The 23223-nt window shown below is 40.3% G+C and overlaps 1 protein-coding gene across 1 annotated transcript in view; it reads left to right on the top strand.

The window, feature by feature from the left end:
- cadps2 (Ca++-dependent secretion activator 2) overlaps positions 1-23223 on the top strand; it is a 602458-nt gene that overhangs the window by 542632 nt on the left and 36603 nt on the right. Inside the window, exon 27 of the mRNA XM_048607831.1 lies at positions 21735-21842. Coding sequence (XP_048463788.1) covers positions 21735-21842 — 108 coding nt within the window. The remainder of the gene's footprint in view (positions 1-21734; positions 21843-23223) is intronic.

A 23223-nucleotide genomic window follows, 5' to 3' on the forward strand; every position in this document is an offset into this window, starting at 1 on the left:
CTAAATTGCTTGAACTAATTGTGTGTCAGAACATCAGAGTCGTTCTTATAAGAAATATCTACAATGTTATTGCACCAATCTATTTACAATTGCACACTGTATCCAAATCAATTCTAAGTAGGGTAATTGGTTGGAATCCAAGAAATAGAAAATGAACTGAAAAAAGGAGTTTTATCAAAATGTGAGTTTCTACTAAATAATGAACACACCACACTCCTCTGTTCTTGCTGTACCTAAACAGTCTTTTTAATTTAAATTAACTAATTCAAAATCAAAAGTTTTTTTTTCATTCTTCACATGTCAGTCAGTCAGAATTTTTCAATTGTGGAAGTTGTTCTAGATATAACTGTACCTGATCCCTCACCCCACCCCCAAAACTATATATATACTGAGGAACACTTCACTTGGGAAGAGCAATTGAGAACCGACCTGATTTATTCTTTTCTTACTAATCCATGGATGCTCACAGAAAGAGAAGCATTCCTGCTGACATCCACCTCAGTTCAGATAATTCCGTATATGGGAGCATCAAATCAGGTAATTCTATATATGGGAGCATCAAATGTGGGACTTTATTGGATCCTGTTTACCTCAATTACGCATGCTACATCTATCCATTGAACCCAGACAATGCAGTTTTCATGTAGGAAATTTTCCCATAATTTTGATTGACCAATTTATCATTACTGTGCTTTAAATACTGCAGTCAGGCAGCAATAGGAATGACCATGTGAGAGCGAATCTTTGGTTTGGATATAAACATCCAACATACATGTGCAATCCTAAGAAGATGCATCAAGCTCAATCTTCATCTCATGTGTTTTGGTCTTGAACTTTCAGTTCTAAGGACGTGTGCATGTATCAATGATTTGCATTCTACATGGACAGTCCATGTTTGTGTAGGCTGTGTGTTTTGTTCCATCCATTGATGAAGCTGTCTATCTTGTGTGAAGTCCTCATCAGGGGGATTCACATGTAATTGGGTATCTATTAAATCTGACAAATATACAGGTACTATCAATCGTATAAAAGAGGATATGAGGTGAGTCCTGATTCCACATGTTGTCTGACCTCTGCACTATTATGGAGCAGCTTACCAGGAATCCCTATGTGACAAGAAGATTCTCTGGTGAGACAGCAAACAGCATTAGGATACTGAGACTGAAGGAAGAGTACATATTTTAGGTACAGAGCCTTCTGTGAACACATTCATGATTCAAGGTGTCAAAGACTTGAATGCATGACAGTTAGCTGCATTTCAAATGGAAAGTCAGTTTTTGACCACATTTAATTATCAAATGGGCATGATCGAGTTCCCAGCCATTCTCAATAGTTTCCCAAACCATCTTACAAATCCTTAGGGCTCACTTTTTAATGTACATCCTTGTGCATCTCATGATTTCTGCAGGCAGTGGAATTTTGGCTTGTTGATTGATGGAGAGAATGATAAATCATCTAACCACCCCAACCCAAGAGGTCCCTGACATATGTCAAAAAAAGGATTATATAAGTAACAATTTTAACTGTAGAATGCCCTAAGGATATGTAAATAAATCATGCTTGCCCACATGTCAATTTAAGAAACTGTTCTCAGCAGTTGAAGGCCTAACATTACATATATATAGATGTCCATCTTTCATTAGCCGTGAAGGTTTAAATCAAGTTCACGTAGAAATGCTATTTATTTGCTGTCTAGAGGTATTTGTAATTAAGAAAAATGATGTACAGAAGATGAATTGCATGAAGTGACTAAATATAACTATTCAATCCTTAATGTGCTATCACTTATGAGTATGCGTTGCCTTCTGCACATTGCACATATTCTTCGAGAAGGACATTTTTTTTAGATTATGCTTTTTGACTTTTTGTTTTAGGATGTGATAGCCCGTTGGGATTTACACAATGTGAACTGTTCCCAAAGCTGCAGTTACCATGGGAATTTTTCTCAACATAATTCTTTCTAATATTTGACTTGATCTGCTGGTTTGCAGCTAGCACCTAAACGTTCTCTTGTAAAACACATGTTTTACACCAACAATTTCACCCTTTTATTTTGGATTTGTAATTGTTCGCTTCTGAATTGTGATCAGCATCAATGGGCAGGAATGGCTATTGTTTTTTTTGATTGAGCATTGTAATTGCCTAACCGTTTAAATGACTATTTAACATTCATTCAGATAAATACATGAGAGAAAGAAATGATTATTTAATTCTAATTTCTTCTGGTGTTTAGCCTTAGTAATGTTTTGTCTCGAACTCATTAATGCACTTAAAACACCCATTATATCCACTTCATTCTGTCTTTAAAATACACTAGTCAATATACCATTCTTCATTCTGAATAGACTTCTGAAAAATGCATAAAGTAGACATTTCCTGAGGAGCATAACCATAACACATCCCTTCTCTATCCCCACCATCTTTGAAAATATCACACATTTGGCTTTCTTAGTTTCCTTTTAGCAATTTCTATACCCACCACTATACAAAAAGCATGTTTTTTCTCTGTCTGTCTACTCTAATGATGCAACAAAATATTTATAATGTATACCTCTCACCTCACTTTCCAGTAGTGCTACTCATTGCACATTTTAGAGACATATATTCAGAGGTGTTTCGGTTATTGTGTTTTCTGGAGCCATGTCAGCATTTTTAATATATTGGCCATCTTTTGCTTTAATGGAAATTGTACGAACATGCTTCCTGTCTTGCTGTAGTCATGTGAACTCTGCCATTAGTCTCTCACTGTAGTTGGCCAACTTACAGGCAGTTCAAGCAAGAACTAGTTAACCTATGAGCTTGCAACTTGGTGTCAGGATGGGGCTGACACTGAGTGTTGAAGAGTTGTATAGAAACACAGCTACTAAAAGAGGAACACGGGAATGTGGGAGCAGCTGAAAATCACAAAAAGCAATGTAGAAGCAGGCCATGGCTGAAAGCAATAGGTAAGGCACAATGACCACAAATTTCCTTTCCCGTGGCACTGGTCAAATACCGGGTGACATGTTTTTCCACCCACAATGGCAAAATGACACAATTGGGATATAGTTAATTCATGAGCCAGAGCAGCTATGAGTAGCTACACTTTTATCAGGGAGACTTACAAGGTATAAACTAAATCTCTGCAAAGAACAGAGAAAAAAGACAGAAATTTTGAAAGTGCCAAAAGCACACATTGGACATTAACTGAAGGTAACATGTGAACAATGTGTATCAACATGACAGCTCAAGGTAAAAACGAGTCTACTGATAGCCTGTTGATAGTTATGTGAATCTGGGCACCTGAATGATGATCGCATCAAAGACATAATTATTTTAGGCTTAAAATATCCTACTAGGACAGCACAACTGCTATGAGAAGTGAATTGGACTCTCAGAGGAGTTATAAACATGTAAAACTCTGAGTTTGTCAATCAATGGGTACAGCACTGGCTTGCAGTAGTTATGTGACCTCTTCCATGCAGTGCTCCCTATCGGAAGCCACCTCACAACTAGTGAGATGGCTTCAATACAAGAAAGTCTGTTGGACTGTGAACTCGTAATTGCTTTATATCATGCTCTAGATTGACATGTTTGAAGATAGATATCCCAAATCTGATTCGAGCATATGGATAGCTAATGTTAAGGAGAACATTGGCAATAAGCCTGAAGAGCAATCAATAGGTCAGGAGCTGTCAGTAAATAATCACCCTTTCTTCATTATAGTCATGAAATTATGATGTGAAGAAATGCAGTTTAGAGCAGAATAATCAAGTGTGAACAGCTTGTTTTATATTCCATTCCACTTCTTAGAAAATAGCACCACGACAATGTTTAATCGCACAATCGGTTTCTTTGACCTTCAGCAAAAGGTTAATCAGTTAGTTCTCAAGCTAAATCTGTTGCTGTGAAAAGGCTGCAGAGTCAGGCCCACCAAACACTAAACAGCCTGAGATACAGAAACTGCACCTGTGGGATTATGTTTAACAGCAGGAAGTGAGAGGTTTTGCAGTGTATAATTAAGTGGGGAATTTTTTGTTCTATTGGCCCATGTGTTCATCTGGTCAGGTTAACTAGTGATTAACCTTCACCAAAGCTACTGAAGTCTACACCCTGAATTAGACTTGTACAAGCCTTTCTACCTGTGAAAAGCCATTCTTTTAGATAACAAGGCTGCTTAAGAAAAGTAAGACAAAACAAAACAACTTTTTCTTTCTGGCTAACAAAAGTTCATTCATCGTGGCAGCACATCTAACTTGTTATGTAGACCCGTTTCCTAGTGACTGCATATGTGAATGACTTCATTACTAATTAATACCCAAGACATACAGGTGTAATTTAGAAAGCCTGAAATGACATATAAAACAGTATGTGCCCTTGATCCAGTTAAAATACATAGTGCACAGCTTTCATAAAGAATTGAATAAGTAGCACTCTTCAGACCCCTTCAAGGCCTGTGCAGCAAATTGACTTTCATGAATTCTGGAAATACACCCTGTTCAAAACTTAAGAAACCTGCAATGCACAGTTTTTTGTAAAGGGAAAGGCAAGTTGATGCCAGTAACAACATGCAAATATTACTTGCCAGCAGTGGTGGAAGCATAATCCAATCAAAAGAAATGCCTAGAAAAGTTGAGAGAGTAAATTTACCCCCATTTCCAGCTCTGGCCAAGTCCAGTTCATTCTGAATCATGCCTACACAACAACCTATCAATGTGTTCTTTGTAGATCCTGCACTGATTATGAAATGTAGCAACTTGGCTATGTACAGCACCATTGCTGTCTATCTGGCTGGTTTTATTGAGAATACATCCCATTCCAAAATTATTGTGAAAGTTTTATTCCTGTTCCCTCTAGTTCTTTTGCCAATGATCTTAAGTCTGTATACTCCATTAAAATGTTTCCCCTTATTTGCTCTAACAAATTCACTTGTAATTTTGAATACCTTCCTTACCGTCACCTTCACCCTGTATACTTTAAACAGAAGAATGCAAGCCTATTTTAGCTCTTCACATAACTGAGTCACGCGTCACCGGTATCTTGAAAAGGTCAACATGTCAACATTGTCATTACGTCCGACAAAAGAAGATGGTATTCCCCTCCCCTCTCACATCAATTAATACAGCAAGAATATCAAGAATATTCATTCTGGGTTGTGAAACCAAACCGATTCACACCTCTTTGGATTCATATCTTGTATTTACTAGTTTGCATCATTTAAATTTTACAGATCTGGATATTTGAAAAGCATAGTTATTGAATGGGTTGATAAATCCTAGTCAAAACACCAAGATTAATAATATCTGCTAATCGATGAAAAATAGAGTTTAAAATTCATCTGATCCCTAGCTTCAATGGTACACAACTGCAGAGTCAGCATCAGCAGAATCTTATCTGGTTCAGTGATGTGGGCTTTTGGTGAGATGAGTGGTAGAATGGGTTGAGATGTTCAGCAAGCCCCATTCTTGATGATCTGATGATTTTTGCGGTATGGTGTACACTTTTTTCAAGAGGTGCGGCAATGGTTTTGCGTTGACCCAGGTGACAACCTTGGGCCAGGCTGGCATGGCCTTTACTATTGGTCCTGGGGGAGGAGGAAGTCCCACCTGCAGCAACCATTCAACATGAGCTCCAGCTGGGCCAATTAGTTGCTCTCTGCCTGTCAAGGGCAAATACAGGGCTGCTCCACACTGACGATGCTTGTCTGGCGCACAACAGCCTTCTCAACTTGGCACTGACACCGGGGATGCCAGTCAATGCCAGGATCTCTTGTGAGTGGCGAGTTGCTCCAGGAACGATGCGTTGTAAGGTGGGCTGGAAATCAGACGAGATACTCGTCATAATAGCTGAAATGCCAACTGATGTGGCGTGTTCGTTAAGAAATGGAAAAGAAAACATGTTTGGCCTTGCAGCATTAATCACCCCACCAAACGTGACATGACTCGCCAAAAACTATAAGATTCAACCAGCTGTTTAAAAAAAAATCTTTGATCAAATGGGTACACTAGAGATATAATTGGACTTGAGTGCAGACAAAAGTTGCATGGGCAGCCCAATTTGCACTGCATGTGATTTGGAAAAAGTAATCAGACCGATTGGAAAATTGACATAGATGTTTTGTTCATTTTGCTGTACTACCTGAGACCAGTTTCACCCCGTATTTGTTCTATTGTTTCATGGAATGTATTGATTTCTTTCAAAAACTTTTGCGCATAATTTCCAACAACAAAGGAACTGCAAATTATTTAAAATTTTGACTTGTAGGTTTGTTGAATACTCAAAACCCACTCAGTGTCCCGATGAAGTTATCCCTATATAACATCAACAATTCTTGCTATTTGACATAAGCCTCTACATTAAGTCAAAATCACAATGATTTAATTTACAGGCCTTCAGAAGCACACCTACAGCACCTCCTTATGACCGTTTTTGTTACCGTTTTTTAATGCATTTCTAATTACAACAATAGCCGTGTGATCTAAATAAGGCATGGCATCCAAAAAACAAACTCGTAGGGTTTCATAATTGTTAGGATGCTTACCACTAGCTTATGGTTTTTCATCATTCCGGTTGCAGTTGAAAAGTGACCCTTTTTCTACTCGTGTCACAAAGCAAAGATTCTCACTAAGCTAATTTTTTCTATCACTTGGATCCTGAATAAATTCAAGCACGGCTAATTCTTGCCAGTAATTTTCATTCTCAATGATGGAGGTTTTCCAGTCTCTGAATAGTTGGAGACCAGATATTTGACCACAGATGTAGGTCAGGGAACATTTCGGATGTCCTGATGTAGTAACTCAATAAATTTAGCATGGGCAAATTCCCCAGTCACTGGAAACCTTGGAAAAAAAGAGTGAGTTAAGAGTCAGAGACTTCAGACAGTTCCAACCTCCTTAACCTGGATGATTTCAAGGAAGTGTTAAACAGATTAAAACCATGTCTAACTCCTGGGCACGTCTACAGTTGACTTCCCCCAAAGCCAAACCCTGATCATCCACCTCTGTCTGACCAATTTTCTTACAAACCCTTGATCAGAGAATCCTCCTCCAGACCATTATTCAACTCCAACCTTCAATTTCCACCCCCGAACCCATTCGACAATTCCTGTGACTTTCTAATTTCCCTTTAAACCCTGCCAAATCCATCTCCTTCCAAGCCTGACCTCAGTACCGTCCTACCCTACCTAGCTAACACCTGTCAACACGGGCATCTTGTCACCCTGCCAACCCAGTCGGCTGCCAATCTACCCACTACCATTATCCAACTGGCATCCTGACACACAGCCACCCCATTCAGCTGCCACCCTACCCACCAAGCTTGTTCAAACTCATTCATCTTCACGCTGAGAACCTGTTCAAATGATCTAAATTTAGAATACGTTTACGGCAACACAGGAGCTAGTGATATGGACATGGGGATCAAATGGAATGTTTCCAAAGTTTCTTGATGACACAAAACTATCTGAGAATGTGAGTAGTAAGGTGGATCAAAAGTGGCTTTGAGGGAATTAGACAAGCTAAAGTAGACAAGAACATGGCATATGGGATATACTTTTGGAAAATGTGATGTTACCCACTTGGTAATAAAATAAAATGAGATCCAGAGTATTTCTTAAATGGTAAGAGATTGGGAAGTCTTCATGTCCAAAGGAATCTGGGGTGCCTTTGATCACAAGTCATTGAAAGCAAACATGTAGGCATAGGAAGCAGTTAGGAAGCCTAGTGAAATATTGCCATTTATTGCTTGATGATTTGAGTAAAAGAGTACTGATCTTGCTGCAATTGTTAGAGCCTTGTTAAGACCACACCTGGAATGTTGTGTATAGTTTTGGTGCCCTCTCCTAAAGGAAGGATATATTTTTCATGATTGATTGATTTTTATTGTCATGTGTATTGAAATATAGTGAGAAGCTTTGTTTACAAGCGATATAGGCAGATCACAGCAAGCAAAGGATGTACAGATCAAAAAGACTTAGAGGCGTACAGGTTACATTGCAGGTTACATTATCTGAGGCTAAAGTCCATTCAATAGTCTGATAACGGCTGGAAAGAAGCTGTTCCTGAACCTGCTTGTGTGTGTGTTCAGGCTTCTGCATTTCCTGCCTGACTGAAGAGGTTGTAGGAGCTCATTACCAGGGTGCAATGGGTCTTTGATGATGTTGGCCGCCTTTCTGCAGCAGCGAGCCGTGTAAATTGAGTCCATGGCTGGAAGATTGGCTTCCGTGATGGTCTGTGCTGTGCACACAACCTTCTGTAGTTTCTTATGATCCTGGGCAGAGCAGTAGCCATACCAGGCCATTATGCACCCAGACAGTATGCTTCCAATGGTACATCTGTAGAAGTTGGTGAGGGACGTTATGGACATGCCAAATTTCCTGAGCCACCTGAGGAAGAATAGGTGTTGTTGTGCTTTCTTGACAGTTGTATTCAGGTGGGAAGTCCAGGACAGGTTGTCAATTATCGTCACTCTGAGGAACTTGATGCTCTTTACTCTCTCAGCCTCAGTTCTGTTGATGTAGATGGGGGCGCATTCTCCTCTGAGAAAGCGTGAACCGGGGAGATAGTATCGGATTAGGACACAGGCCAATTGGGACTGAGATAAGGAGGAATTTCTTCATTCAGAGGGTGGTGAATCTTTATTCTCTACTTCAAAGGGCTGTGGAGGCTCAGACATAGAATGTGTTGAAGACTGAATTGGTTTCCAGAGATTGGATATTGAGTTATGGAGATGGTGCAGGAAAATGACATCAAGGTAGAAAGATCAGCCGTGACCTAACTGGTGAAGTGGGCTTGAGGGGCTAATTGGCTCACTCTTTCTCCATCCTCCATGATCCTAAAAAGGGGACATGGCTCATCTTCCCCTGACAATCCAGTGCTACGAAGAAGGAATCCTTTTTAAACTATGTGCTGCATTTCTGAACAAGCCATGTTTGGAAGACCCACCCTGAATAGCTACATCATTGCAGGGGAAACAATAGTGTGGAACAACTGGCTCCCACGTACCCCCTCCCCCACACATTTCAAGAGTGATTACATTTCAACTACATCCCATTGGTTATAAAGTGCTTTGGACATCCCGTAATCATAAAAGTTCTTAAAATTCATTTAAAAAAGAAGAAATCAGAAATAAATAAAGATAAGCCCTTAAAATACTAGATATGTGTGTCTAGGCTAGTATTGTGCTCAGAAATAAACCACAGCCAAGAACCCTTAACATGCAGCTTATTTGTATCAATGGTGTAATAATGCATTGCTGATCTGTGCCTTAATATTTATTGAATTCTGGTGGATCGAAAGTTGCCATTGGTAATCTTACAAATTAGGTGAGAGTGCAATGGCAACTTGATTTGTATTACACTTGATTTTTCACTTCTATGTACAGGAATACCAGACAAGCTGTAAACTTATTATCACCCAAGACATTTCACCACCCACCCCCCCCTGCCCCGCCCCGCCCCGCTATCCTATGCCAACTTAATAGCGACTTAATAGAAATACAGCTTGGGACATATTGACCAATTTTAATTTGTTTGCACTTCAGGGATATGATCTCAAATAATGCTATACTTCAAATTATTAGTTAAAATATATGTTGTATATTGTATGACAATTTGAAACTCCAATTGTCTGTTATTCCCACTGGCAGTATAGGAGATCCCACAGAATGATGCACATGATAAACAGAAGTTCTGGATTGGTGTCCCCAGATTAGCCAAACCCGTGCTCACTTGTCATTGACCACCTGAGCTAATCAGAGTGGATTAGACTATACTGGATTGGACAGACAATATAGTCTCCCAGTCCAATCCTGCATGACAAGGGAGTCACTCGAGCTAATAAGGCTGGGCCAGAAGGAGTTCATCTACAGCGATGTATGGCTGGACTAATTCAGGACTAGGCACAGCATAGACTTCTGCGTAGTAAGTAGTGAGGGCGTTGACAACAATGTTAGACAATTGACTGCAAAATGGTCTTGCCTGCGTTATGAATGAGTACATGACTTTTTTTAATATAGCTGAAATTGGACTGTCTTATTGCCTTTCACCAGATTGTTCTTTAATGTTCATTGATGAAAAGTAGTGATGGTCCAGGATTTTGCACTGGAGCACAAGAGCACAGTGAGCATGTTTGAGTGTATTGACAACATGGCAGACTTTATTGCACAGCATGCAAAACAGAAGAAAAATTACAGAATTTTTCCAGAGCTAACTTCCAACATTTTCCACTGTCTTTTATTGTCCAAGGTCAAGCCATTTTAGAGTCACAACAAGTCAAAAAATAAAAACATTTTTCTCCTATTTACCGAACCATTGTGCTTTCATTTTTTAACATAAATCACGTTAGTAGGCAAATTAGTCTACCGAGAGACTTCCTCAGCCATCTAGAAGAATTCATAAGCAACCCCTAAGATTTGACTCATTGTGATTTTACTGTGCAGGGATCAGTTGCATGTGAAAACAGGATGAAATAATCTACTCCCCAGATGCGATGCTGCTTAATATCAGTGAGGCACAATGCTGAAATTCAGCAGGACTCATGCCCCTATTTCCGAGTATATTCAAACTTATTGGTGATGCGTGGAAAGAAAATTTTCAGTGAACAGATCACCAGTACGTGAAACGAAAGTCAGAGGTTTCACTTACACTGTCTGCAAAGGAAGAATTCTGCTGGAATTGGGCCCCACTGCTGAAACTCAAGCACCTGAGCCTTTGATTCATAGTGCTGCCTATCAGTCTGACTCAATTGCCTCATGCTTGATTAGCCTTAACTTTGCTGGACCAGGTCACTGGATGAAGCACACAAGTGTGCAGATATTCCCTCTCTGTGGGTGAGGAAAATTGCCCTCATAACCAACCAATGAATGCCATTGAAGGACTTGCACAGTTCAAAGTTCAGATCCTGAATGGTGGCAAGCAGCTTGAAGGGACAAATGGAAAATTGCTTCAGCAATTAAAAAAATTGACAATAAAACTTGCAGCCTAGTTAGGGATCTCCGTCTCTATCTGTGTGGCAGCAGTGGAAAGGTTAGCAGCAGAATTATGGGGGTCACTCCCTGTTACAACTGCCGCTTCCATTGTTGCTTTATCAGTTAGTGCAGCAAAGAAAAGACTTGGAGATGTATAAGAGCCAACATCTCCTTTAACAAAGGAAGCACACACGCTGGAAAGAGAGTTTCTAGCTGGTGGGTTATGCCTTGCCAGCATGGAGCGTGGATCAAAATGTTGGGAAAATTGGAAAGATTCCCTTTCTCACAATCAACTCTGACCTGAAGTGTACCTATACAAAATGTAGAAGAATTTATTTTCCTATCAAGATTAGATTGTCAAAAAAATGCCTTCATGTTTATGTTCTACCCTATCGCAAGACAGTTGAGAATTTAGTTCAATCTCATATTTCAACAGTTTGCCCTTTGAAAGGAGTGTAAAGGCCAGTGTCAAAAGGTTATGGATTCAGATGTCACTCAAGAGAGACAAGTACAAAATCCAGGCTGATGCCCCAATGCAGTAACGCTGCCCTTGTGATGGTGGCCTTGTAACATTGAACTCAATAGGAATCAGAGAAAATCTCTCCACTCACAGGAACTAACCCAAAGGAGGTCAGTTGTGGTTACTGGGGGCTAATCTCCTCAGGCTGTACCAGTGTTTAGGAGGCACAGTCAAGGAAGTGTTGGTGACTAGCTTCAGTGCATCATGAAAATGCTGGATACTGCAGCCACAGTCCATCAGTGATAGTGAGTGTGTATGTTTAAGGTAATGGATTGTATTCTGCACAAGTGAGCTGCAATGTCCTTGAAAGCACCGAGTTAAATTCATGTGACTGCACTCATCCAGGCAAATGGAGAGTATTCCACTGCCCTCCTGGTTTACAGTTTGCAAGTTGTGGACAAGCTTTGGCAAGTCATATTTACAGTTTGGAGATGAATAGGCTATTTACCTAATCTAGTAGCATGTATTTCTATGGCTGTTCACATTGAGTTTTGAGCAATTATTAACCCCTCCCTGGCCTCCGGCCTCCCAGGTTATTGATCATGGGGGATTCCATAAAGGTAACAGATTGAATCATGGGAATTGTTAGATACTCTCCTGTTGAAGGTGATCATTCCCTGGCACTTCAGTGGTATGGTTGTTACGTGGCACTTATAAGACCAAACCTGAATGTTACCCTGTTTTGTTGCATGCAGGCAAAGACTGCTACATTACGAAAAGTTTTAAATGAAACTAAATACTGTGCATTAATCAATAAACACCACCCGCTTCTGACCTTATGATGGAAGGAAGTTCATTCGTGAAGCAGCTCAAAGGGACCTAGGATACTGATTTCAAGAATTCTTACAATGATTGCCTGGGCCTGAGGAGATTAGCCCCCAGTAACCACTGGGTTAGTTCCTGTGAGTGGAGAGATTTTCTCTGCTTCCTGTTGACTTCAATGTTACATGGCTCCTTGATGCCTCACTTAGTTAACTGTTACTTTGATTTCAGGGTTGGTAATTCTCATACACCTCTGGCGTTCAGCTTTTGTTTGACCGTTTTTGACAAATAGTTAATGAGGTTTGGAGCTAAATGTTCCCGGCTGAACTAAACTGAACAGCAGTGAGCGGGTTATTTCTGAGAAAGTGCCAACTTGTAGCATTGGAATAGCATCTCGCTAAACGTTGCTGGTGATGGGGTGTAAACTGATGTCAGGAATACTGGCCAGTTTGGATTTGTCTTGTTTCTTGTGACCAGAACATAACTGAGCCATTTGACAGGAGGATGCCAGTGTTTTAGCTGCACTTGAAGAGATTAGATAGAGGCAATGATAGTTCTAGACGAGTGGCTCCAAACTTTTTCAATATCAAGGCACACTTCAGTGAGACAAACAATTCCACGGCACATCCATTTCTTTCGGCTCAATTGATTGCTCACAAATGTCACATTTACTTGCATTTTCCACGGCTATGGTCTCAATGTTCCAGATTCACTGGCAATAAACATATTGTCTTTGACTGTGAGCGCAGACACATTATCAAAATCTGCTCAATTCAGTTATTTCTAACATTCTTGAACAATGGATCAGAGCAACACACAAGAAGAGTAAATTGTAATTTACCAGGTTAGTTGGGAACCTGGACCTGCCAGTGTGTGCAGAGGTTTTTTGATGTGGGAAGGAATTGTTGAGAGGACCACCCACAAATCTTGTTCCACCGACTAGTGCTCCCTCCACACGCAACAAAAACAGAAATTGCTGAAAAATTTCAGCAGGTCTGGCAGCATCTGTGGAGAGAAATCAGAGTTAACGCTTCAGGTCCTGTATCCTTCTTTAGAACTCCCTCCACACTCATGGTATCAGACATCCACGTACTGCACTTCTGGAGATTTGTGCATGCACAGTCGACGGGGCTGCCTTGTTTCAGCAGATACTGCCTTCAGTTACAGGCAGTGTTACTCTGGAACAGATCGCAAGCACGGATGTAGCCTCAATGTCAGATAAAGCACCGCTGAGTCACAATAATTTCACAGCACACTTCTCATCTTGTTGCGGTACGCACACTGGTTGCAAATCACTGCTCCAAAGCACAAATCTTCAGCATTGCAGCTTCAATGTTGACAGGGCCCCAAGTCTTTGCTGTGTCCAGTATGCTCAACAATTTCTTGATTTCACGTGGAGTGAATTGAACTAAAAGTAGATGTCGCTAACAAAGCTGACCTCAAGAAGAAGCTAAGCAAGATCATCTGATTATGGCTTGTGCTGGAAGTGGTTGAAAATGTTTCAACTTTGTCTTAATTTTTGCTGACCTGTTGGGCTCTGCCTTCATTGAAAATGGGAATGTTTTTGGAGGTTTTGGTATTTGGTTCTCCTCACTTGTACAGTTGCTACATCAATTCTTTCACAAGCAATGTGAGATGGAGTACTGAGGAGATTTCTGATCACTGGAAATGTTTGCAGTCTGCTCTCTCAGACTGTAATGACCAAAAAGAACAAGAGGGAGATTTCTATTTCCAAATTGTGACTTCAAACAGTGCTTGGATTATTTGTGCTGATTGACTGTGTGTCGGCATATGAGTGAGTAGAAAAACATTTATTTATATAGCACCTTTTTTCAACCGCCTGACATCTCAAAATACTTTACAGGTAATAATGCTTTTTTGAAGTATTGTGCTAGAGCACTTTCTGATTCATAAGGAAGAGTGCTACCTATATATATATATATATATAAAGTGAAAGAACTGCAGATGCTGTAAATCAAGAATGAAAACAGAAGTTGCTAGAAAAGTTCGGCAAGTCTGGCAGCATCTGTGAAGACAAATCAGAGTTAACATTTCAGGTCCGGTGACCCTTCCTCAGAACTGATGGTAGCTAGGAAAATGCTGGTTTATATGCAGAAGATAGGGTGGTGGGTAGGGCTAAGGAGTAAATGATAGGTGAGGATAGAGCTCAATGGAGAGAAGAACAGTTGGATAGATAAAGAAGTTGGTAATGATCTGGGTAGGAGGGTGAATAGCTGTTATTGGGGATTGTTAGTGACTGACAATAGGTAGTATGTAGGGTAGGGGGCTAGGACATGGGAGAGTTCAGGCCCTAAAATTATTGTATGTAATATTGAATCCTGAGGGCTGCAGGGTCACCTCGTGGAAAATGAGGTGTTGTTCTTCCAGCTGGTGCTGAGCTTCACTGGGAGACTACAGTAAGCCTGAGACAGAGATGTTGGCCAGGGAACAGGGTTAAAATGGCAGGCACTGGAAGCTCTGGGTCTTTTTTGCAAGCAGAATGTAGATTGTGGGAAGTGCAGGTAAAGTGCTGCTTCACCTGGAAGGTATGTTTGGGCCCTTGGATTAAGGGGACAGAGGACCTAAATGGGCAGGTGTTACACTTTCAGGGGTTGCAGGGGAAGGTGCCTTGGGCTGTGGTGGGAGGGTGGGTGTTGGGGGGTGCAGGTGTGTTTGCAGTGATGGAAGAATGGACCAGGGTGTCCCTGAGGGAGTGGTCCCTGCAGAAGGTTGATGAGGGAGGGAAGGGGAATATCTGTCTGGTGGTGGCATCTCGCTGGATGCCACAAAGAGACAGGCATAACTGGGGCCCGTGCTGGTACTGATGGCCGCCCCTCTGACCTGAAGAAAATGAGGGGAGTTAAAAGAGAAGTTGTTGAGGGTGAGGATGAGCTCGGCCAAGCGGAAGAGGGTGATGGTGGGTGGGGATGGTTCAGGCCTTTGTTCCAGGAAGGAGCAGAGAGCCTATGCTCTGTTTTGTTTTGTTGCACTTGCAAATCTGAGTATGTAACAGTGACAGTGAATAAGAGCAAACAGGAGAGAATAGTAGCAGTCTTACTGCTGTCTGGAGCATCCGCCGATATTCCTTCAGGATTTGGTGCCAAGGTTGGCCTTTTTAAAGAAAGCTAAGGTCTTAGAATTTCCAAGCAACACGGTAGCCTTCACCTTTGAAGAAGCAATATCAGAGACAAAGATCTGTTCAATCTGTAGCCTGCTCTATAAGACAGTCAACATTTATCCTGTGACCAGGTTGTAATTACAATAATTTTCTGGTTGGCAAGATGTCAGTGTATCGGCTGTAATGTTACAATATGTAAGCAATGAAAGAGGGTGAGAGTTTACGTGAGAGCCTTGCATAGATGAGCAGTAAACCTGTGTATCGACAGCCATCAGTTTGCAACTTGCACACATGAGCCATCTACTTTGTACATGTTACATATCGTTGTGCGGCTGTAACCTAGGGCATAATCTTTCCAGCTCCTGAACAATATTGCCAATGGTGAGAAAGTTGGGGGAATTGCATAGTATCAGCAGTAAGAAGATTCCCAATGTTGAAAGCAAAAAAATCCCATTTTCCAATCAAGTGTTGAACACCATGATAAGATTCTCGCTAGTGACCATTGGGCAGCCTATTTGGAAGTATTGGTGTGCAATACGTTCATTATTATGTTATCTTGCCTGACTGATGCACAGTTTCCCATTCTCCAACCTGCCAGATAGAAACTAGATGGTGATCATTCTCAGCATGAAAGTCTGAACAGTAACATAGTGACTCCAACTCACTACTCATTCATTCAGCTTAGACACCAGGCACCAACATCTCAGGGCACTCTCCATGAGCAGCAATTGTACGCACCCACAGACCACCAGGACCTCCGGGTCCCCATTGGCAAAACAGTGTGACAATTTCCCTCTGTCGGATGTATCTGGGGCATTAACAGGAGAACTATGCAAGGCAGCTGCAGACTGCCAGTGCTTGAGAAACCCACTATGAATCTCATCAAAATTAGCTTGACATTGCATAAAATTCAGCCTTTGATATCTTTTCATGAACCTCTGGATCAATTCCCAGATCTTACGATATAGGTTTACTCTGCAAACCTGCTGCAAAACATTTTCACTGCTGTCATTTAAGGCAGTTGCTCTGAAGCATTAAGTAAGCACTCTACCCTCTATCCATTTAATGCAGCACCTCACTATGTATCAAGAAAGGGGATCTGAATCTTCCATAATGTATGCATTCCCAACATCCAATCTTGTTCCAACAACTGGAAACCTTTCCCCAACTTGTAACTATTTACCTTTTAAGGGACATTCCTTTAAATGCTGGCTACACTTCTTTAACAGCTGGGACTACATTGGGTTATGTTTCCATCCTCTTTAAACTAGATTACAGACTCAGTCTGCATATCTAATTGGCCCCAAAACAAATGTAGATGAAGGTTGACAATGCTATTTCAGATAAGCTGAAAGTTTGCAGTCACAAGTTTCACTCTCCATACAGTGGGAGCAGAGCCATAGCTCACATTATAATTACACTATTGTTGGGAAATTATGATGATATAAAGTTACAATCTGGCATTAGTTGGACTTTCACTGTGACTCCAGCTCACTTCCCTAACACTGGTCTGAAATGTGGCTAGACACTTGGTTTCATTCGTCTCTCTACTCACCCCAGACCTTGCTTTTATTGTACTGTTTCACTACTGGTACTGTTCACTTCTCAACTCATTGAGTCAATTTATTGGTTTGGACAGAATGACTTTACAGGCAAAGAATTAGAATCACGCTTATTGAGTGCTGGGAGGGGGAAGCAGATCTAGAAAACAGGAAAGGCAGCCTCTCAAAAACTAACCAGCAATATCTGTCATTGAGGTCTTTGTGTCATCAATACTTTGCAGAGAAATCCTAACTAATTTAAAACCCCCTCTTCATGCTGCTACCCATGCCTCGTTACATTTCAGATTCTGAACATCATTTTGATTGCCTTTGGTAAAAACATTCATACTGATTGTTCCCATGGACATTCACACATTAGTGCATGAAAAATAAGATGATAGATCTGAGATCAAAGTTCGAGTTGTTTGTATTTTTTTAATAAGTGCTAACTCAGTGTGAGAAAGCAATTTGTTTCCTCTTCATTTTACTTTAGTATAAAAGGTGACCTGTACAATCTGATGAGCTGAGCTATGAAGTTTAATGGTGTTAATAATGAAAGAATTGTTTGCTTCCTTCCTTAGTACCTCAGTACCTGCTGACAAACTAGAGAACTTGACAGTTTTTCAAGATGTGCACTAATAAGGGATGTATCGTATAGCCATTCATTATAAATAATTACTCTGTGCTAGTTACAATATAGAATAAATTGTTTTAAGGAACTGTAATTCTAATTGGTAAATGTCAGCAGCTGCTGCTGTGAATCCATCCAAGTTGTGTATGTTCTAGTAATAATTAGTTACTGTCTCAAGACTGCAGACTGCATGACAAAATCTATTCTCAAGGTGTGAAATGCCCATATGTCTCCTTGTCTGTGACAGGTGGATGAGCAGTGAGGAGAGTGCTGTCTTGAATTTAGTTTAAAAAAAACACAGCAAGTCTGTCAATCAATTTGGGATGAAATTTAGCAAATGATGGTAGAAGTGTCAAACTTCAGCCCACTTTAAAAATTTGAAAGTGTCCTAGTTTCTGAGTGGTTAGGGTTTAAATGGGCAATAAAACAGATAATTTTCATACACATCCATCATTTTCACGCAAGAGGTATTCTTTGAGGTGAAAGCCTAGGGCTTATTGTCCTGTTTTTCTTACTTGCTTTCCCTCTGCTTCTCTGATCCTTACCTCCTCATTTCAACAATTTCTTGAATTCATCCCAGTGAACTCAATGCAATGTGTTTTAAATGTGTCATTCTTTTTTGGCTTTGTTTTTGATTTCTTGTTTTGTTGGCTTGTCTATTCAATCTGAGCCTGCTGCTGGTGTGAATTTACTACTCCTGCAGGCTGAACATTATGAAAACCATTAGGGTTGTGATCCCAACATAACTACTTTAATTGTGCTCACTGCTGCCCTCCAGCATTAAACCTGCCAAAATTTGCAGAGACCATGAGATTTGCTTCAGGCTGTGTGCATAAGTAACATTGTGGGTGCATCTCTGTCACTTACCTGTCATGCAATTCAATAAATGTGGCCCCTTTTCAGTGTTTATTAGAGAAAGGGTGTTCGGTCCACCCCTCCCACCATCAGAGACCACGGCAATGAAATCATCGGTGGCAGCACTACATAGCAACTTACTCATTGTATCATCCATTAGGAATTGTTTGGTTTCACATTCAATGCTACACAGACTCCCTCTGTATGCAGAATTAGAATCGTAGAATTCCTACAGCATGGAAGTAGACTATTCAGCCCATCGAGTACACACACACCGACCCTCCGAAGAGCATCCCATCGAGACCCCATACCTACGCTATCCCTCAACCCTGCATTTCCCATGGCTAATCCACCTACCCTGCAGATCCCTGGACACTAAGGGTAATTTAGTATGGCCAATCCACCTAAACTGCACATCTTTGGACTGTGGGAGGAAACCAGAGCACCTAGAGGAAACCCAGTAGACACAGGACAACATGCAAACTCCACACACAGTTGCCCGAGGGTGGAATTGAACCTGGGTCCCTGGTGCTACATAAATGGATGTAACTGTGATCCAACACTTAGCTTGAAACAGTACCCATGCAGAGTGCAGCAAAGGCAATTGTGTTTAAACTACATGTAAAAATATGGGTTATTGACTATGAAGCAGGTGGGGACACCCCAAGGGGGTGATAAGGTGCCATGTATATATGTAAGTTGCCATGTATATATGTAAGTTTTCTGTTTCTTTTCCAACTGTTTACCATGAATGCTAGATGACTGGCAACATTTTCCAATATCAGAAATATTGAGGCGGCATGGTGGCACAGTGGTTAGCACTGTTGCCTCACAGCGCCAGGGACCCGGGTGCAATTCCACCCTCAGGTGACTGTCTGTGTGGAGTTTGCACATTCTCCCCGTGTCTGCGTGGGTTTCTTCCGGGTGCTCCGGTTTCCTCCCACAGTCCAAAGATGTGCAGGTTAGGTGGATTGGCCATGCTAAATTGCCCATAGTGTTCAGGGAGGTGTAGATTGGGTGGGTTATAGGGGGATGGGTCTGGGTGGGATGCTCCAAGGTTCGGTGTGGACTTGTTGGGCCGAAGGGCCTGTTTCCACACTATAAGGATTCTATCTATCTATCTATGAGAAATGTTTCTTATTCTCTTCAGTGTCTGTAGTTGTTTATGTTATAAATTTAGATATTTTGTGAGACAAGAATTAGGGCATCAGTTAAAGAAAGCTAAAATTTAAAAAAAAAACTGTGGATGTTGGAGATCTGAAACAAACAAAAACAGAAATTGCTGGAAAAGCTCAGCAGATCTGGCAGCATCTGTTTATGTTACCTGTTCTGAAGAAGGGTCACTGAACTCAAAACATCAGGTCTGCTGCCAGACCTCCTGAGTTTCTCTAGCAATTTGTTTTAATTAATTAAAACTATAATGATAATGAGTGGTAAAGTTGCTGTACGTGTTGTGTTTTACACTGACACTATTTTACTCATGTCCATCATAGCAATGTATATCCGCATCATAGAACAATAGGAAAAGGAAACTTGAGAACTTATTTTCATATTAATAACTTGAGAGGTGGAGTAATCCTGTGTGGAAGGTTCTAAGAACTTTCCTGTTCGCAATTTTGTATTAGCAAGAACAATTAAAGGGTGTCTTCCTCTGCTAAGCTTTATAGACATTAAACTAAAATTTGCTGGGTTAGCCAAAATGTTATTAAATGTAATAAATGAACTGTAATAAATGAATTAAATGTAATAAATGAAATGATTAAAAAAGCAACTGGTTTTAATGTGTTACTGTGTGTTGCTGAAGGAAGGTATGTTTATATTAAGTACTCAGCAGTAATGACTAATTGTCACAGTAACTCTGGAAACACTGAAAATTGTTTAAAAACCGATACAATGAATCAGATGTGATATTGTGGACTTATGATCAGCTAAATTTATGATTGTCATAGAATTGTGGTGTATATATATCACAGTGTTGATTAAATGACATAAAAGTGGTGAACAGTCTAATCAAGCTAAAACTGAGGTGAAAGTTAAGTCCAAGAGACAAGCCTCTTTCTAAGGAGACACAAATAAGGCTTAATGAGTGATTAATTTAACTGACCATGGTAGCTGACAGTTGTGGAATGTTCAGCAGGTTAAAACCATCCTTTTCTGGAGACAGGACTGGGCAAAAGTTTGTAAGCATAGCCTGTTTGTATGGATGAAGGATAGAAGGAAAGTTTACTTCAGAGCACAGTTAGCTAGTTCAGCATGTTGTCTGATCATCAGCTGGAGTTTGGGGATAGAGCAGACTGATTACCTGTTTTGGTCTGATCCTTGGTCAAGTCCACATAAACATGCTCAGTGGCAATTGTAAGTATTGCCTGGGTAAGATTTTTGCAGTATTTTTTGTAGTTTTTTTTAAAATAAAGAACATTGAGTAAATTCTATTTTTAAAACTGTCTTGGGGAATTGATATCTAAAAGTAAACCAGGAACGTTGAGAAAAAGCATAAAATTTCCAACCATTGTTTTAAACAGTTGAAAAATCAAAGACTGCAAGGCTAGGGAAATCCCAACAAGCACTCCCTTTATGTGTCATGCCATGCTGGCCATAAACCAACTGGACAGTCAGCCATACAATTTTGTGATTGCAATTTCCTTTCGTAGTTTCTGATCAGCATTACCATGATATGTGATGCTCCTACTCTTTAGACCTCCGCATGTTTGATTCCTAAAGTCACCATTCAACCATATTCCCTTCCCATTGGTAGCCATTCTTTAATTTTCACCAAATGCATTGGGTGAAACATATTGTCACAGCAGACTATACCTTAAGACGAACAAGAAAATCATGCTCTTGATATCTCAAATTTATGTCTGATTCATTGCTTGTTGCATGGGCCTGGTGATCATGGAGAAATCTATGGTCTGGACCTACTGTATGGATGATGGAAATAGAAGTGAATATAATTTTCCCCATCTGCTGCCTCTGGAAAACAGCCAACATAATTCAAGACTCTTCCCAACTCTCTCCCATCTTCTTCCATCAGGTAGAAGATACAAAAGTTTGAAAACTCATAACTCTTCCCTGCTGCTATCAGACTTTTGAACAACCTCTCATATTTTAGAGTTGATCTTTCTCTGCATCGTCTCTGTGGCTGTAACACCACATTCTGCACTCTGCTCTGTTACCCTGATATACATATGTATGGTATGATTTGTCTGTATTGCATGCAAAACAATACTTTTCACTGTATCTTGGTACATGTGACAATAATAAATGAAATCAAATCAAAACGTAGGGGAATTAGGAACAAATGCAAGTCTATCAAGAAAAATCACGTTGATGAGACATTTCTTTTCATCTATTTAATTCTAGCAACCTGGAATGGACCTAGCAGACACCTACATCACATTTGTACGGCAGAACCAGGACATACTTCGGGATAAGGTCAATGAGGAAATGTATATAGAAAATATGTTTGATGTAAGTATCTACCCTTGCAAGGCATGCTGAGAAAATAACTCAATGAATGTTTTCTTGAGAGGGATAAGTAGCATTTGGAGACCCGGTGTCCTGCATGGTGTTAAGTGTTGACATTAATTTCCGTGCTGATCCCATCTGCCCCTTCTCTGTTATATGTACTCTCCAGAATAGAAATTGTGTTCCATGAGTTGATGTTTCAATTTTTGTATTACTTTTTATGGTGTTTCTCTGCAGATAGTGAGTATTAGGAGCAAACTTGTGTGCCTACTTCTCACAAGAGATTATATCACTGTGCTATTTCCAGCTTGTTGTATATGTAATGTGGATACCAAAGTTGATATTTCACTCAGAGAGAATAACCCTGTGGTATACCAGCGTAGTTGTACACTGTCTTAAAATAATTCATTCTAATCAGCAGTGCTAAATGAGTAAGTCATCTCCTTCATTTCATGTTTTCTCATGCTCATTTCTCTCACATTAATATTGACAAGTCTCACACTGGCAAATTAGTCTAATGGATTTTACTGTTAAGGAGGTTAAATGGATCCCCCTTTCAGTAATGTAGCTAAATATTAGGGTGGTAACTTTTCTATTTCCCTTGTAAAAGAGGGAAAGCACTTTCATCAATTGACATCTATATGTTGTTTGGTCTTGATGTCAACCATATGGAAAGTATCACGAAGTCACTGGATAGATTTGATTGAAGAACACCCCAACTCTGTAAACTTACCTGTTAGAGCATCAATCTGCTTCTATTGTCCTCTGTGTAGAAATCCTGCAGGAAACGTACACCTGTTTTAAACCAGCACTTACATTTTATTCAGCATCACTTCCAAAGTCATGAAAGAGATGAGACTTGTATATCATATTCCATATATTATATTTTATCAGACATGTGTTGATAGATTCCTGAATTCCTGACTCAAAGGTCTTCTGCATTCAATTACAAATTCAAGGTAAATATTAGATGTAAGTAAGGGCAGCTGCCAGGGAGGTCCATTTTCTACTGTTTCTCGGTTAAGCAAATTCTCAGCTCTGAAGGAATCCAGGAGCTTTCCTTTGAGATTGTCAGAGGCTTCATTAGATCCACACTTTCGGAGAAAGTAGCATTTAACCTAGTTTAAGAGAAGCCTCCCACATTTATAATTGGGTTGGATTTATACAGCTGAGATAATTTATTGACTAGCTTCCCAATCTTGCTACATATTTTGTATCTAGCCTGAATGTATCATGGGGAATGGCTTGAATACAGACTGTTTGAACAGCACGTCATTTCATCTCACTATGCCATTGTCTACTTTATGATATTTTGTTCACTGTCCCCATGTTATTTCTCCAAGTGAATTTCCTCCCAACAGTGACATTTGGCCATCTTAAATTG

The sequence above is a fragment of the Rhincodon typus genome, chromosome 18, assembly GCF_021869965.1.
Source record: "Rhincodon typus isolate 14 chromosome 18, sRhiTyp1.1, whole genome shotgun sequence".
NCBI lineage: Eukaryota > Metazoa > Chordata > Chondrichthyes > Orectolobiformes > Rhincodontidae > Rhincodon > Rhincodon typus.